The sequence below is a fragment of the Hippopotamus amphibius genome, chromosome 1, assembly GCF_030028045.1.
Source record: "Hippopotamus amphibius kiboko isolate mHipAmp2 chromosome 1, mHipAmp2.hap2, whole genome shotgun sequence".
Taxonomy (NCBI): Eukaryota; Metazoa; Chordata; class Mammalia; order Artiodactyla; family Hippopotamidae; genus Hippopotamus; species Hippopotamus amphibius.
The window spans coordinates 7499772-7516870 of NC_080186.1; the positions used below are offsets into that span (position 1 = coordinate 7499772).

A 17099-nucleotide genomic window follows, 5' to 3' on the forward strand; every position below is an offset into this window, starting at 1 on the left:
TCGTCCCCTTCCTTGCCTGATGTCAGCAGCATCCAGTCACATTGAGTTTCTCAGAGCTTTACTGTCTGTTCTTCTCACCTCTCTTCAGATACTCTCCTCAGGTGCTTTATGAGCCCTGCACTCAGGATATTGTGATGTTCCTCGTTGTGATGTTGTGTAACCAGAACTACATCCGAAATCCGTATCTGGTGGCCAAACTGGTAGAAGTCATGTTTATGACCAACCCTGCTGTTCAGCCACGGACCCAGAAGTTTTTTGAAATGATTGAGAACCATCCTCTCTCCACCAAGCTGTTGGTCCCCTCCCTGATGAAGTTTTATACAGGTAGGTTCCTGATGTGTCCAGGTGGGCACGGTCGTCTAAAGCCAGTAGATGAAGTTGTTCTAAACCTGTCACCTAATATCCTGACATCCACTTATAAGTGTAACCCACTAATCCACTAGCAGCAGAGCATAAACGGTTGGTTATTTTTCCCCTGAGTTGTGGAACTATTACACTGACCACGCTTGGTACTAGTCCCAGGGGAATCCACTGAAAGTCAGATGGGTAACACTGAGATCAAGTTAGTGTTTTTGTCTGAAATTAACATGGTTTGTTTTAGCTTTTAACTTACAACATTCATTTTGCAACACAGTTTCAAAACTGTAGGTAGAACAGGGAGCTTGTTAAAAATGCTTATTTTGGGGGACTGCACTCAAACCAATGGAATCAGGATCTCTGAGAGTTTTCACTCATGCACTAATTGTGTACATTTATCAAATGCCTATTCTTTGCCAGGCACTGTTCTAGGTGCTGGGTGACACTGTTGAACAGGACTTAGAATGTACAGGACTCTGCAAGGAGGTCTTCCTCTTCTGGTTGAATTATATTCCAAATTTTCATTTTTAATTTGGCTTTTGTACTGCATATGTGTTTTCATAAAGCCTGTTACTTAGGGGACCCATTCGCCTGTTCTCTACCTAAGGCACAGGATTGTACAAATGGAACATTTTCCCTCCAGCTTGTATATTTCTCAGGAAAGAGAGTGTGTTGTCTGTCTTCTTATCTTCTGTTGAACCTAGCACGTTCTGGGCACTCATTTAGCAGAAAGTACTCACCATGCTCGGGGAAGAAACACCGGCCTCCCAGAGCACAGTCCGTTGCTGTTCACAGTGGCAGCAGAGGTTTGAGGATTCCTCTGTGTTCAGTGGCAGCCATACCTTCCCCGTTGACCAAGAGCTGCTTCTCATTTTGGGCTGATGCTGACATCTCGCTCTGTGCTTCTGAGGCTCAAGAATCTGTCTGCCTCCTTCCCCTTGTCACTGTTGTCCTATTCACCTACTGGGAGTTTCTCTCCTTCCCCAGGCCTACCTATATCCTCTTAAACCTAAACGAGCACACAGGCCCCTGGAAGTTTTGTTAACATGATCACCTCGACAACAGCAGAGAACACTCCTGGGCAAAAGGCCCCTGCTTGGCTCTCCTGTCCTTATCTTACCGCTTAGCCCTGGTAGGAGAGGACCACCGGCCATTCAGGTGCAAGTGGTACATCACCCGTGTACAGGACAGGACCTTGTATGGTGCCTTGCACCTGATGGGCTTAGCTGAATTGAAGGTAATTCTGCATTTATAACAAAGAGGTACCTCTTTTCACCTGTCAAATTTATTTTTAAGATGGGAATACCTAGTGCTAGTATGGTTTTAGGGAAATAAGCTAACCTGCAAAAGCCTAATTCATCTCCTCTTTAGCTAGTGTGCAGAATTAGTGCTGTGAAACTCTCTGAAAATGTAAGTTGGCAAAGCCTTTCTAGAGGGCAAATTTGTAGTCCACACTGAAGCCGTAAAAATGTTCCTATCTTCTATATCAGTCAGGGTCCAGTTAGGACAACACGTTAGTTATTTTAGTGGAAAGAATTTAATATAAGGAACTAGTCAAATAGCTACTGGAAGACAAAAAAGGCAAATAAGGAACATTGGGGTAACATAGATTGTGCAGGAATTAGCCATTCTCTGTCCCCAGGGCTGGGGGACCCAGGGAAAAGGCTGGGGTTATTGGAACCTAGTAGCTTAAACGAGGGCTTGGACAGAACTGGCACCCAGACCTGAGGATGGACGCTGGCCAGCTGGTGCTGGTGTCTCCGAGGGCGTCCGGGGTTGCTGGTCCTGCGAGTGTGGAACAAAGCTGGAAACAAGCCAGCTGCTGCTGCTGGGATGGAGAGTCCGTGACGGGAACAGCAAGCCAACAGAGGTCCGAGTCCCTTCTCCTTCAGGTTTCCAGTTCGCCTGTAGCACCCTCTGTTGGCAAGCCTGTTGGGACCAGCTGGCAAAGGGAAACTTGGAGAGTCCCAGCGCCAGCATCTCAAAGCCAAGTGTACAGGGTGGACTTGGGGCTCAGAGACAGCAGCTAAGTAACTTGCACACCCTCTTACATGTAAACTTCATTCCTAGTAGCCGATTCTGTGGGAATAAACATAAACGTGTGTAACAACATTCACTGTGTTCGTATTTATAATGCGGTACAGTGAAAGGATTAAAAACAACCTAAATTCCTGCCAGTTGTGGGTCAGTTGAGTAAATTACAGTTTATCCATACAGTGGGTCTCTGTGAGCCATGAAAAATAGTGTGTTATTTACATTAAGTGGTTAAGTAATAAAAAGTAAATGCCGTGTAATGGAATAAAGTCAAGTATGACCACATTTTGGTACACTTACATATATCACAGAAAAAGGTATGGGGGAATATGTACCAGAATATTAACAGCAAGTTGGTTATTTTTGAGTGGTAGAATTGTGGGTAGTTTTTTTCCCTTTTTTAAAAATTTTCCGAACGTCTTATTCTACAGTAAACATGTATTGTTAATATTAAAAGCGGGAAAATACTTAGTCCAGTGCGTTTTGTACTCAGTTAGTGCCCTGGGCCTGTCGCTGTGACCTCGGGATAAAGGACGGGGCTGGGCCTCTTGCCTTTGAGACCAGTGCTGGGCCCGGGGGGAGGGCCCCACCAGTAAGATTCCAGGAGCTGGTGGGTGGGTGTGGTTTCTCCTTTTCCCTGACCACCAAGCAGTGTGCCCTCTGCCCCTGGACCACCTCTGCAGTCATGGATAGATGATACCCGTGCTAATAATAGCCACTGCTTATTGAATATTTACTTAATCCACACAGCAGTCCTCAAGATGGGTGCTATAAATATCTCCATTTCACGAATGAGGAAACCGCAGCTTAGAAAGGTCAAGAAGCTTGCTGAAGTTCAACAGCCAGCGAGTGGCAGCAGCCTGAGCAGCTGGGCATTAGCACAGGTGCTCCTCCGGTTACCGGGGGCCAGCGCATCACAGACACTCCCCCACGTGTCTGTCAAATCCATGTTAAGCCCTGCCGATTTAGGTCCTGGCTCCCGAGCACGGCTGACTCTCAGACATGAATCAGATTTTGATCTCTGCCACAGGCTCCTCTTTTACACCCCAGAGAGGGTGTTCTAGCTTAGTGCTTAAGATCAAATGTTTGTTCCAAAAATAAAACTGGGTTTCAAAATAAGAGTATTTTATTTGTACCACAGCAGTCAGTGCCCTAAGGACCAGCTCTCAAAACTTGGCTACTCAGAACCTGAAAGAACACTAATAACCAAGACTTAGCTTTAAGATTGTTCTCTTCCCCAAGCTGATCCGAATCAGCAAAGCCAGCATTAGGCCAAGTAGATTCACTCACTGATTCAGCAAATATGTACGGCGCTCCTCCTGTGGGTCAGCTCTGGCGTTGCTGCTAGGGCCAGCAGTGAGGACCCCAAATCCCTGCCCTCGCCAGTCGGGCACCGTAGCTGGGAGACAGACGCTGAACCAATAAATGAGATCCTTCCAGAGAGTGTGTGGGAGGAGGGCCTGGTACTGCTTTAAGAAGCATAGTCAGGGCTTCCTAGGTGGTGCAGTGGTTAAAAATCCGCCTGCCAATGCAGGGGACGCAGGTTCAATCCCTGCTCCAGGAAGATCCCACATGCCATGGAGCAACTAAGCCCGTGTGCCGAAAAAACAAAACAAACAAAACAAACAAGAAGCATAGTCAGGGGAGGCCTCTGAGGATGTGACTTTGGAGTACTGTTGAGAATGAGACAAAAGAGGGAACCATAAGATCTCAGCCACAGCGTGCAGGCCGTGAGGACCGCAGGCGTAAAGGCCCTGAGGCCTGGGCAGCTTAGTGAATCAAGCGAGGAGACGCATGACGGCGGGCAGCCAACAGGGAACTAGCTCATCGCAGCCTCTTAGAACCAGAACCTGGGAATTAGAACTGGGCTGGTGCCGTTTTGAGAGAGTGTTAGGAATGGAAGTTCTGTAATGTTGGGAGAGATGTGTATTGTTGGGTAGTAAGTTAGCAGTCATTGCGTAGCGCCTGCTGTGTTCAGGGTACAGTACAGGTGTTGTAGGCCATTTAGAGCACAGGCCAGGCTGTGTCAGCCCCACGTCTTTCTCCTGGAGACCGCTGAATCGGCTCTCTGCACTGTAGTTCACACTTTTAGACAGTTAATAAGATGACACTTAGTTCAGCTTAAAGAAACGTTGACCTAATGAATATACAGAAGTGCTTTTAAATCTTTGTACCACAGGTGTTATCTTATTCCCTTTATCTTTAAACAACTATTTTCTTTTTTAGTCCCAAGAAAGTGTTCATTGGGAAATACAGAAAATAGCAAAAAGAAAGTAAAAATCGTTGATAATCTCTGCACTCAGAATCTCTAACATTTTGCTCTGTATTTTTCCAGTTGTGTATTGTGTGTGTGTGTGTGTGTATATATTTTTTAATATGATTGTACCCAAACTGTATGTTTTGTTTGGTAGCCTGTGGTTTTCACTTAATATATCACAAATATCTTTTTGTGTTCTCTGTTGGGTGCCTGGATTATTTATGTTTTCTTTAAATAGTACTTTAATGAGAATCCTTGGAGATGAGTCTTTGAACGTGTGTTTTTTGAATTGAATTGGGTCAGAAGGATGGGTATACTCATGGCTTGTGATACGTTTTGTCAGATTGCCTATTTATTCCCACTAGCATTTGCAGTGTGCCTTTTATCTTTTCCTCGAGTCTTATTGTCTTTACCTGACAGTTTTCCCTCTTTTTAAAATTTGTCATGAATTCAGGGATTTCTCTTGTGTAAGCTATTTGTCTTTTGGATAACTAAATTAGATCTTTGTTCCATTTTAAAAGATACATGGATAATGGTAATTGGTGAGTGATGAGTACGTAGAGATTTACTATGCTTTTCTCTACTTTGGTACATGTTTTAAAATGTCAGTTATACAAAAGTAGTTAAAATAATTGTCACATTTGATAGGTGGGTGGCCCTTAATAAAATTCAACCCAGTTTTTTTCCTGCCCAGGGATACTCATTTAAAGTGCTGTGGAATTTCTACAAATTAGTAACAGAATTGGGGGAGGTATGATAATTCTGCTTCTGGTCATTGGTGATGCTACCCCAATGATGCCAAGCGATTTTCCCAGCCAAGTTCATTTTGTTATTGTGTCATTGCCAGACCTTTGTTGGGAAACTTTTGTCTTCAAAACTACCTCGTAATTTCTCTCCTACCTTACATGTGAGATACAGACAAACTTTTATCACATCTCTGATTTTGCAGATTTGTATTACGCACTAAATAACACTGTAGCAGCAATAACTGCTTTAAGAAAGGTAAGAAAGTACATGTCCTTCAGTCCCTTGTCTTTCTTCTGCAGATGTTGAGCATACTGGAGCCACCAGCGAGTTCTATGACAAGTTCACCATTCGCTATCATATTAGCACCATTTTTAAAAGCCTTTGGCAAAACATAGCTCACCATGGCACCTTTATGGAGGAGTTCAAGTGAGTATTGGGCCCCTAATGTCACAGCTTGCTCTCCTGCAAATCACAGATAGAGTGGCCACTTAAAAGCTTTCACAGTGGATTCTTGTTGACTGTTTGCTTGGTCTCGGCCTCCTTTAAGTTTTCCAGATGGTACTGCTAAATGCGAGCAGGGTTATCTAAATCTCTATACTAGCCAGACACTGCTGACCTTTAGATGTGTCAGGATACTGTGGGCATGGTATACAGAGAGAAAGCGTCTATAACTACTCTGAGATGATGTGTTAATGTTTTTTTGGTGTTTCTTGATTACAGTATTAAATGACTTTGCAGAATGACTGAAGTGTGATCTTGTAGTGCTCTTGAATATGAGATCAAGGTTTAGAGTTAGAAATATTAGGAGGGCTTCATATTCAGAAGCAGCTAGGGTAAGGCTGTCATTTGAAGTGATGTTCTTTGTAGTGAGGCCCTAGACCTTGATTAAGGGCTTTTCATTACCAACCTGAAATTTCAGTGACTGCTTAAACCTGGACATTAGCAATTCCATCTAAGTTACCTTAAAAAGAAAAGCACTTCAAAAAGAAAGGTAGGTGAAAATGTTGAACTCTTGAATTGTTCTGTGGAAGAAACTTTATCCCATCTACTTGGATCTTTTGCAGCCCATGTTCAGTCTTTGGTCAAGCCTAGCTGTCACTTGTATACTGAGTTACTAGTCAACAGTATTAATATGACCGTGGAGTAGCCATTTGCTAGATAGCTTTCCTCAGAGTAGACTCTTTAAGTTAGTTCTTTATTGCCATGAACTGCTCTTGTCATCAGAACTACATTCCAGCAGAAGCTTGGTGTGAGCATAAGAGACCAGGCAGGCCCACAGCTTGATCTGCATGGTGCTGAGTAGAAGTATTCATCCCCAGCTTCCCCTGTTCTTGAAATCCAGGCATCCACCCTTGTTCACAGGAACGTCTCTTCCCCTGCATGGGTGCACTGCCCTCTGATCACCCAGCAGTAGATCCTGAAGTGTAGCTCCTCTTTCCTCTACTAATCTGGCAGGTGCAGAGTCTAACAGGTGGGCCAAGCCATCTCAGCTCACTAGCACGTCCCTCTGTTGTAATAGGATATCCAGAGGTTGGAAGCTTCTGTTTCTGTAAAGTACTTTAATATCCTACTTTATCGGTATTACAGCTTCCAATTTTTCTTCAACGTGTCTTTCTTTATAATAAAGAAGAGCTGTGTCAGTAGTTCTCTTCTCTCTTATATGTGGGTACTTGTGCTTTCCTTGTATCTTGGTGAGTTTAAGCATATTTTCTTTTCTAGTCTGGAAGAGTATTTTTGCTACTTAAAATTATTTGAGGGAATGAGCCAGGGGAGTGCTGGTAAATCCTCTCTCTAGAGGGGAAAAAATCAGCATTTGCTGGTTTTCCAGGGTGTGAATACTGACACTGTTGCCAAATTTAAGCTTCCAAGGGATTCTGCTCACAGAATTCTGGAGTGTTAGCAGTTGGCTCTTGGGAACCACGCAAGGCAGCTCTAGCACATCGGTGGAATGAGCTTATCACAATTACTGTAAAAGAATACCAAAGTCTCAGGGGAGATGCGCGGGTTGCAGCACTTGAATCGTGCTGAGGCAGGCAGTCCTGTGGGGCGAGATGGGTGGCACTTTGGGTGGAGGCCCGTCTTCTCTGGGATCTGCTGCCGCATGTGCTTCAGGGGAGTGTATGACCATGTAGCGTGTCATTGCCTTTACAGTTCTGGGAAGCAGTTTGTGCGCTATATAAACATGCTGATAAACGACACAACGTTTCTGCTCGATGAAAGTCTGGAGTCTCTGAAGCGGATCCACGAGGCGCAGGAAGAGATGAGGAACAAGGAGCAGTGGGACCAGCTGCCCCGGGTGAGGACGCGGCCCAGGCGCCGGCGCGGCTTCGCGGCGAAGCGGCCGTGGCCGCGGGCAGAGCCCCTGCTTTGGGGGCTGCATCTGTGGGTCTGAAGGCTGAGGGCTGATGACTTGTCAGTACTTGTTACCTCCTACCCGTCGGCTTCCTTGACACTAGAGCCCAGGTTTGGGGTAGGAGAGACCTTAAACGCTTGACCTCAAGCTAAGAAATGAGTCGAGAAGTCTTTCAGCATGTGTCCTGAAAACTCTCTCTGCCTTTTTAACCTTAAAGGGCTTTTTTGGAGAAGAGCTTTTATTGTTTGAATATGTTGATAAAGATTTGGGAAAGTAACTAGGAAATAAATCTCTAGAATTCTCTCCGCTGGTCAAGTATTTGGTTTGCTCGTATGACCTGCTTTAGACAAGTATGTGAGTAACTCAGGAGGCCTCTGATGGAGTGTTTTTCCTCTCAGTAGATCTTGGTTTTTATATTCAGTTATAAACAGAAAAGAGGCCTGTTTTGCCAAGTCCTGTGAGAAGTTCCTGCGGTGCCAGCGGCCGCACGCTGCCCTCTCCCAACATTGATTGCAGCCATTTAGATGGCTTCCCGGGCAGTTGCTAGGCCCTTGACAGCTGCTGGTGACTTCATGTACTGGTTAGTTCTGCTCCTGGTTTTGTTAGATTGAAAATCAGAGCTGCTTTCCAGAAGGTAGGGAGGCCTGCTTTCTCCTTACTCACAGTAGCATTCTCGAGATGAAAATATTGCTGAGCTTCTAACCGTCTTAAATGTAGAGCATTTACCACACTTAGGGAAGGTTTTCATTCCAAGTATTCCTGCAGCTGTGGTGAGGATTTTACATCTCACTCTAGCCAACATGCTTCAGCTACAAACTTAACCCTTTTGGGGGGCTGTGCCCAGAGTCCGTGGATGCTGGGTTCCTCCAGTGTCCCTGCCACCATGCTCCTTGAGTCCCTCTAATTGTGTTCGTGAGATAAGGCAGTGGTCATCTTTTTCCTCAGCACTGTACTGGCACCCTCTAGATGGTGTTCATCCTACCCACCAGCCTCATACTCATTTCTAAACACATCTTAAACTGATTCACTCCTGTGCCTCCACAACCCTCCTTCTGCCGCTCTCCATTTCCCACAGGGTGGCATCAGCCCTGGGCCTGAGGCTCCATGCCTCCCCAGGGTGGCTCTAAGACACCCTCCCACGTGCTCCGTCAGCTCCAATCTGGACCAGTCCCCCGGCCCTTGCGGGACGTGCCGAGGAAGCACATGAGCTCTAGTGAAAGAGCCCCGGCTTTGGGGTCCGGAGAACCTGGGTTTGAGAACTGGCACTGCCACACATTGAAAGTTCTTCACCGCTGTTTCCTAGCCCATGAATCAGAGATAGTTCTTGCGTTGCGGGAAAGTTGTGAGGAAAGACGGATGGTGAGGACATAGTTCAGGACCAGCCCAGAGAATGTGTTCAGGACGTGTAGCTCCTATCGCTTTGTTTACCTGGAGACATTTTTTGTCCAAGTGCTGTACTTTCTACTCTTATGAATTAAAATCTTACCCATGCTTTGAGGGAGGTCTTGTCCAAATACTCCCTCATGGTTGGCCGTCCCCATCTGTGGAGCTGCAAAGTGTCACCTTTCTCTCCACTCCTGTAACGCCCACTTTATGTCACTTATAATGCTGATGTTGGACCAGCCTATATAGTCGACATTGCAGTACGGGTCTCTAAGCACATTATCTCGTCCAGAGTCAGTGCTTATAATAATAGCATTTGTTTATGACGCAACTGAGCAGATACTATTGATTTTTCTGTGTTAATGGATGGAAAAGGGCATAAATAATTCCTAACAAATGCGCTTTCAGAATCAGCTCTACTTAACTTTGAAGTCACTTCCTGCCTTCCACCTCTCCGCCTGCTCCTCCCGGGTGTGCAGCCCTCAGGCTTCTCCTTTTCTCTCCACACTTGCTCCCTAGGTTGTGCATTTCTCGGTGAGGGTGCCAGTTGGGGTTTTGACATGAGAGTAATTCTTTGTTATAAGAGACGGTCCTGGACACTGCAGGACCTTTAGCATCTCTAGCTCGTGCCCGTTTAACGCCAGTGGTGTTCCCCTCCAACCTGAGTCATCACACAGCCAGAAGCACTCCCACACGGCCTGACGCCCCTAGTTGAAAATCCCTCCTAGCTGATCTCACGTGTTCCAAGGCTTTACCTGTCTATATCCTAAAGACTCCAAAATGTGCCTCCCCAGCTCGGCGCACTCCTGATCCAGGCTTACATAACTTGCTGTTGACCTGCCTCTGCCCAGTGGTCTAATGGGATCCCAAACCTGGCCTGTCCAAAACCGAACCCTTGATGTCGTCCTCCAGGTCTCCTCTCCAAGTCTTTGAAAATGACGACTGCATTCTGCTCATGGCCCAGCACCGTGTGGCATCTTCCCTGATTCCCCTCTCTCAGCAGATGCGCCTAGGCTCGATCTTACAATACCTTCCTTGTCTGACCTCTTCCCCCGTGTCCAGGCCACCGCCATGTCTTAGCTGGATTACTGGAGTAGCCCCTGGTCTCTCAGCCTGCACCCTTGCTCATGGCCATTCCAGAAGGCTGATGTTAAGATCTCAGTCGGCTTCTTATCACCACTCTTCTCAGAGCCCTTTGGGGCCTCCCAGATTCTCACTGGGCCTTGCAGCATCCACCCCGCCCTTCCCCTTCACTCACTCTAGCCCAGCCACACTCGCCACCTTGTTCTTCCACTGACCAGCAGGGCCTTTGCACTTGCTATTCCCTCTACCTGGAGTGCTTTTCCCCCACATTTTTGCTGATGCACTTCCTTCAGATATCCACTTAAATGTCACCACCTCAGAGAGGCCTTCCCTGGCTACCCTTTCCAGAGTAGCACCCCGACCCCAGCGCTCTCTTCCCTGCCGTGACCCTGCTTTATTTCTCTTCAGCAGCATCAGACTTATCACGCATCTGTTTGGGTGGGCGTTTGTTTATTGCTGGTCTCCCCAACTGGAATCTAAATTCCGTGACGTGGGGAGACTTCTTGGTCATGTTCTGTGCTCCATCTCCAGGGCCTGAAGGAGGCCTGGCTTGTGGAAGGGGCTGAATCACATTGGTTAGTGAATGAACGTGACACCCAGACATGCATTGAGGTGGTTCTTGCCTTGCTGTTCTCCTGTCCTCCCTGCTCCAGTCTTTCGTTTCTGTGCAAAGGGCGGTGGGCAAGTCACCGGGCACTTACCCAAGGGGTACTTACCCAGAAGGCACTTACCCAGAGGGCACTTCCCCAGGGGGCACTCTGGTGGCCAGGTCAGCTGTTCTAACTGTTTCCCCTCCCACAACGTAAAGTAAACTGGCCTCTGAGCGGGTGTAAGGATTTAAGCCCATACTGATGTTTCTGTATTTCATCCATCGCAGAGCTTTCTGTGCTCTACCTTATTTTACCCATGAGTCAAACACACCTTGTTCTCTTGCTTCTCGGTCTGTGGCAGAGTAGAAGGAGGAGGTGGTGCCAGAGGCAGGCTCGCTGACAGTTGTAAAGGTTCACAGCCTAACCGGCATGGAAAGGCAAAATTCAAAAGCTTAGCAATCTCCAGGCCCTTGGTGTCGTGGCAAAACCTATGGACCTCAGTGTGATAGCACAACACATCTCCAGTTTCCAAAGTAATGATAACTAAGTAGAAGTTAAGGACACTGAGGACAAAGAATATCTTTTATTAGCACCAGTGTGTGTCAGGCACGACGTGAGACTCACGTCATCCTGTGTAGAAGTTGATGCCAGTTTCTTTATTTTTATTATTATTTATTTTGGCTGCATTGGGTCTTCATTGCTGTATGTGGGCTTTCTTTAGTTGCGGCAAGTGGGGGCTACTCTTTGTTGTGGTGAGTGGGCTTCTTATTGCGGTGGCTTCTCTTGTTGCGGAGTACGGGCTCTAGGCGCACGGGCTTCAGTAGTTGTGGTGTGCGGGCTCAGTAGTTGTGGCTCACAGGCTCTAGGGTGCGGGCTCAGTAGTTGTGGCACATGGGCTTAGTTGCTCCACAGCATGTGGTTCTTCCCAGACCAGGGATTGAACCCATGTCCTCCGCGTTGGCAGGTGAATTCTTAACCACTGCACCACCAGGGAAGTCCGATGGTGACTGCTTTTATCATTGAGGAAACTGAGTCTCACATAAGTTAAATCACGTGCCAAGGTCACCTTATCCAGGGTCCTAAAGATACCTGATGGCGAAAAGAATAAACGTCAGTAACCTGGACAGTTTGCTGTGTGGGTTGTTTCCTGAGAATGTGGTTGTACTGCGTGCCCTCCCAGTTCTGAGCTAACTGTATCTGTCCTTCCCACTTGGCGTTTGATGAGCCACTGACTAGTCCTGAGACGTGTCTGGCATCTGTTCACTGTTCCCCAGGACCAGCAGCAGGCCCGCCAGTCCCAGCTCGCTCAGGACGAGCGCGTTTCGCGCTCCTATCTTGCCCTGGCGACGGAAACCGTGGACATGTTCCATATCCTCACCAAGCAGGTCCAGAAGCCGTTCCTCAGACCCGTGAGTAGAACTTGGGGGTATTTGTTTGGTCTGTTGAATTCTACTTTCAGAGTCTATCGCTTATAACTAAGTACAGTAGTTGCTGAAATCCTGGGTGTTACAACATCACAGCCACTGATCAGTGAAATTCTGTTACTGATTCTGTTTCCAGTTATGCGGATACACACAACACTGTTGATAGACTGAGGTCCGCAAATGGTCGCTTCCAAGATAACTTAATTCACTTTCTGCTGAGATAGCACATCGCAGTATTAATGTTGAGGCTGTGACATATTTTTATGATTGTTGACTCTGTATTTATAGGAAAAGTAGATGGTGACATCAGTTGGAAATTAGAGTATATTAGGTAGAAATAATGGATAGTGTGTAAGATCTTTGGTTCTCTTCGGTGTGGGTTTGTTACACTCAAGAAGCCAAAGGTCAGTGAGAGCCAGAATGAGGGTTTATGATAGGTCAAAGGTCACCAGGATGGCCTTGACTTGATTGATGAGACCTGGATCCTATTTCTGAAATTGAAACTGAGGGGCAGAAATGAAGATCTCTGCTTTGCTTCAACAACCCCCCACAACACACACACACACACACACACACACACACACACACACACACACACACACACACACACACACACACACACACACACACAGTTTAGAAGTCATATGGTGGGGCCAGGACAAGGGTAGTGAGGAAGGCAAGGGCACTGAAAGGGGCCTGAGATTTGGTGGTTACTTGCCCGTACGGGGACAGGTTTACACTGGGATATATTTTACTACGTATTTCCTCCAGTTTCCCTGTTTACTCTTACCTCCGACATTATCACCACATCCTGTCCTGTGTGCACCCCTCAAGAGCTGAGCCCCTCCTCTGTCCCCTTCCCATTCCATGTCCCTTTGTAAGTAGATTTCAGCACAAGAGCAGCAGAACATGAAGCAAAACAGTGCATTGCTGAAAGCATAAGAACACTGCAACTAATTTAGACACGGTGTTTCAGACACTTGCTTCCCTTAAAGGTTTGCAAATGGTATGTCTTTAAACGTTTTCTGTAAAGGCCAGACAGTAAATAGTTTAGGCGTTGTAGGCCACATGGTCTCTGTTGACGCTACGAACTTTGCTATTGCTGTGCTCCAATAAAACGCCATAAAGTGAGACATCAGGCCAGATTTGTCTTGCAGCTAGTAGATTGCCAGTCCCTGCTGTAAGTCATGTTTTACTTTATGTTCAAGTACTCCAATGGCGGTGCTGTTTGTTTACGAGGTCGGAAACTCTAAAAATTATTTGAGACTAAATTATCATAAAACCCATTTTTAGCTCTAAATTCTTTAATTTTTAAAGGAAATTATTGAAAGCTAAGGCTATTATTTTTATGTCAATTAATATTAATTTTTTTCAAGACCTCCTCTTTGATCTGAGCTATCCATACACCTGGGTCGTAGTTTTCTGCCCTGTCTTTGCTGTGCCCACTTCGATCTTTCCTTTCCTTTGCTGCACTGTTTTCATCTTCTTTGCTGGTTAGAATCTCCCACTTCAGAAAAAAAAAATTACCAATTTCCTATTCTTATCACTCCTTTACCTCACAGTTTCTTAACAGTTAAATACAGGAGTGCTTTTTTACTTTGTGCAAAAGCAGGTCCTTTAAAGGCTGAGTTTAAGTTGAATTTGTATAAATCTAATCATTAAGTTTAATGAAAACCTTGTTACTTAAAGAGAAGTCTTCACAACTCCTTTTTTATGGCCAGTGTTTAATACTCTTTAAGCCAGATTTTCCTATTTCAGTTTTGCTTAAAGCAATGTACGTCCACCTGTAGTAGGTACTGTGTCATCTTGTGGGGTTATAGCATATTATTTCATAATTAGTTTTTAGTGGTTTCATTTAAGTTTGTTTTGTCTCACTGGCTAGATTTAAAACTATTCAAGGCATAAATTTTATCTTCTGCCTCTTCTATTTCTCTACTCTTTGCGGCTGACAAATAAATAAGAATGGTGCATATTGCCTGAACTGTCAGGGACGTTTGAAATTTATAGAGTAATAAATGCATAAAATGATGGCTGAAAGAGCATCCTCAGAAACTTCCACAACACGTGTGATGAGGGTGGAATTACAAATAACCTCCCTCTTTTACCTGTTTCTCACCAAATTCGAAGTAATCCTTGTTTTTATAATTAAAAGCATGAATTTAAAGAAAAGGCTGCCTTTTTGGTATTTATAAATATTCCATCAGCCTGCAACATTCTATTAAGTATTAGAATTGCTGGATTAGCGATGACGAGTAGAGAAAAGTTTGACTGGAATGTCCTTCAGCGTATGATATCTGATATCGCACATACAAGGGGTTCTTTGAAGGTTGAGCCTGCCAGTTCCTGTTCCTCCACTGAAATGAGAGTTTGGGGTCCTTGTTGCTTGTCTCAACCGCATGAATTGTCCTGTGATCCTGTGGTTTCCTAGGAACTTGGACCCCGATTGGCTGCGATGCTGAACTTTAATCTTCAGCAACTCTGTGGTCCTAAGTGCCGTGACCTGAAAGTTGAAAACCCTGAGAAATATGGCTTTGAACCAAAGAAGCTATTGGACCAACTGACGGATATTTACTTGCAGCTGGACTGTGCCCGGTTCGCTAAAGCCATTGCTGACGACCAGGTCAGTGCCCAAGGGAGCAGTTTCAGAGGGAGCCTGGGGTTCAGGCTCCTGAACTGGGCGACTGGAGTTTGCTTTTCTATGCATTTCCCGGCAGACCCTGTGCAATTACATATCCATCTGTTCCTGGATTTTCTCCACTTGAAATCAAGGAAGGTGATACTTTTCAAAATGTGGCCTGAGGAGTTTTTAGTATATAAATAGAAATAACAGTGGCAAGGGGAACTTCTCTGGTATAAATGGAGGTGAATCGGTGGTTTTCCTTTGGGGGTAAAGAGCAGATTTGGCTCTCAGATCCGTCTCCAGTTGAGTTTGTACCCGTCTTGCTGAGGGCCTCACTCGAGAAATCTGTCACACTCTCAGAAAGAGCCCAGTTTTCTCAGGGAATCCAACTCTTCTTGCCAAGAAGGAGATTTAATAACAGCTTCAGTGCTGCCGTTATTTCTGTGGTTCCAGGTTTCAAACCTTGTATGTTATCTTCACATCCTTCCCTCCTTTATTCCTGTGTCCCTGTGATCATATCCATTTTGTGGTTTTCTTTTCCACAGCTTCCAATTTGGGCTAATTCTTAATTAGTCCAATTTAATTTTTAGTTCGGCCTTGATTTTTATTTTTCAGTATCTCGTAAAGGGCTTCCCCTCCCTCCACGGTCCTCTGTCCTGCATCATCTTCAGCGTCATAATAGCTGATGTTTATTAACTGCCTACCAAGTTTTAACCACTTTTCACGTTTCACTCATAATCCTCACAAAATCCTATGATATAAGTTCAGTTGGATTCCTCACTTTACAAGGAGGCACACAGAGGTTAAAGAGCTGCATGGTTGGCGTGGGGCAGAGGCAAGATTTCCTCCCCGGCAGTCTGGCCCTGAGCCCGTGCTCTCAGCATCTCTGCCCTCCACTTAAAATGCTCCCAAAGTCCCATGTTCATCTCAGTCTCTCCATCTTTGTTCACATTATTTATCCGCATAGTACTCACATCTCAAGGTGACCATCACTAGGCATTCCAGAAGGTTCTTTACTTATATCGCATCCAAAGGTCAAAATAGGGGAATCGTGGGTACTTTTTTGTTTTTCAATAACAGCTTTATTGAGACATAATTCTCATATGTAAGTACTTCTGGATGTAAGCAAGAGGTGTGGTCTTGACAGAGCGCCTGCAGTGGGAAAAAACCACATATCTCTACAGCAGTTTTTCCATAAAAAGTCGTGGTAAAAGAGCAGGTTAAGTGTTTGCAGTTATTCTGGGAAATGCTAAAATGATTCCCTAGCCTACGACTGTATAATACTGCACTTACTGAGATAAGCGGTAGCCTTAGGAGGGACAGGAAATGGGAAGGGTCCCCCAGCAAGGTCAGGTCATCTGCCTTGGGCAGCAGGCCGGCTCCAGCCCAGCCAGAGGTCAGGTGTGAGAAGTCCACAGGGACTCTTCCACTTTCACTGCCAGGGACTCGGAAGGGTCTTTTAGCCTGCTCCCTTCTTCTGGTAGGTCTTGCTGTGGCTGCCACATCACAGGCGGTTAACGTAACATAAAGTTTGCAGTGTAGGTGGACACAGCACCCCTAGTGAGACGGTGAAAACCAAGTGGGTGACAAAGGAGTGCTTCTGAGTGCTTCCAGCTGCCTTTCCTTGGTGACCGACAAAACGTCCACCCTGCCTGGTAATGCCTGTGGATTGTGGTGGGGGCACAGGTTGTGGCCTGTGGCGGCCCGTGGCTTGAGTTTCCACCCGGTGCCACAGGGGTCTCCTCGAATGTCTAAATAGCCCTGTTCTTCCAGACCCTTGAAGCAAGTACACAAGTGCCAGTGACACAATGGAGAGAAAAACACTGTTTCAGTGGGTTTTTTGCTGCCTTGTACAGCGTGGTGTGTGTCTTGATAGGTGGACACTTTCCATGTATACTGGCTGTAAGCTGATGAGGGGCCTGCACACTGGATTGTTTGGAAGAGGGGCTGGGGAGCCTGCGGGCGAAAGGATGGAAGACTAGAGGCCTCCAGGGAGGTGGTAGAATTTTGTTTTCTCCCTTGGGAACAGTGCTCTGGGTTTGCTCTGGTTCCGTCTGGTATGTCTTGTTTTCCTGGGAAGACAAAAGAGGGAAAAAACAGCAGGCGAGCAAGGCAAGAAGCTTGAGGGCCTTCTCTCCTACGCACCGCGAGCCAGCAGAAGACAGGTGCCCAGGAGAGGCGACAGAGGCACCAGCATGCAGAGCCCTGAGCCTTATACTCACAGGCCCGAGGAGAGAGCCCCTTGTCAGGG

The 17099-nt window shown here is 46.0% G+C and overlaps 1 protein-coding gene across 10 annotated transcripts in view; it reads left to right on the plus strand.

Moving 5' to 3' along the window:
- UBE4B (ubiquitination factor E4B) overlaps positions 1 to 17099 on the plus strand; it is a 140783-nt gene that overhangs the window by 94629 nt on the left and 29055 nt on the right. For all 10 annotated transcript variants that reach the window (XR_009047522.1, XR_009047531.1, XR_009047521.1 and 7 more), the window contains 5 exons: positions 89 to 324; positions 5695 to 5821; positions 7547 to 7691; positions 12079 to 12213; positions 14657 to 14848. Coding sequence is in view for 2 of the 10 variants with exons in the window: in XM_057696018.1 (XP_057552001.1) it covers positions 89 to 324; positions 5695 to 5821; positions 7547 to 7691; positions 12079 to 12213; positions 14657 to 14848 (835 nt within the window). In the remaining 8 variants the exon portion in view is untranslated. The remainder of the gene's footprint in view (positions 1 to 88; positions 325 to 5694; positions 5822 to 7546; positions 7692 to 12078; positions 12214 to 14656; positions 14849 to 17099) is intronic.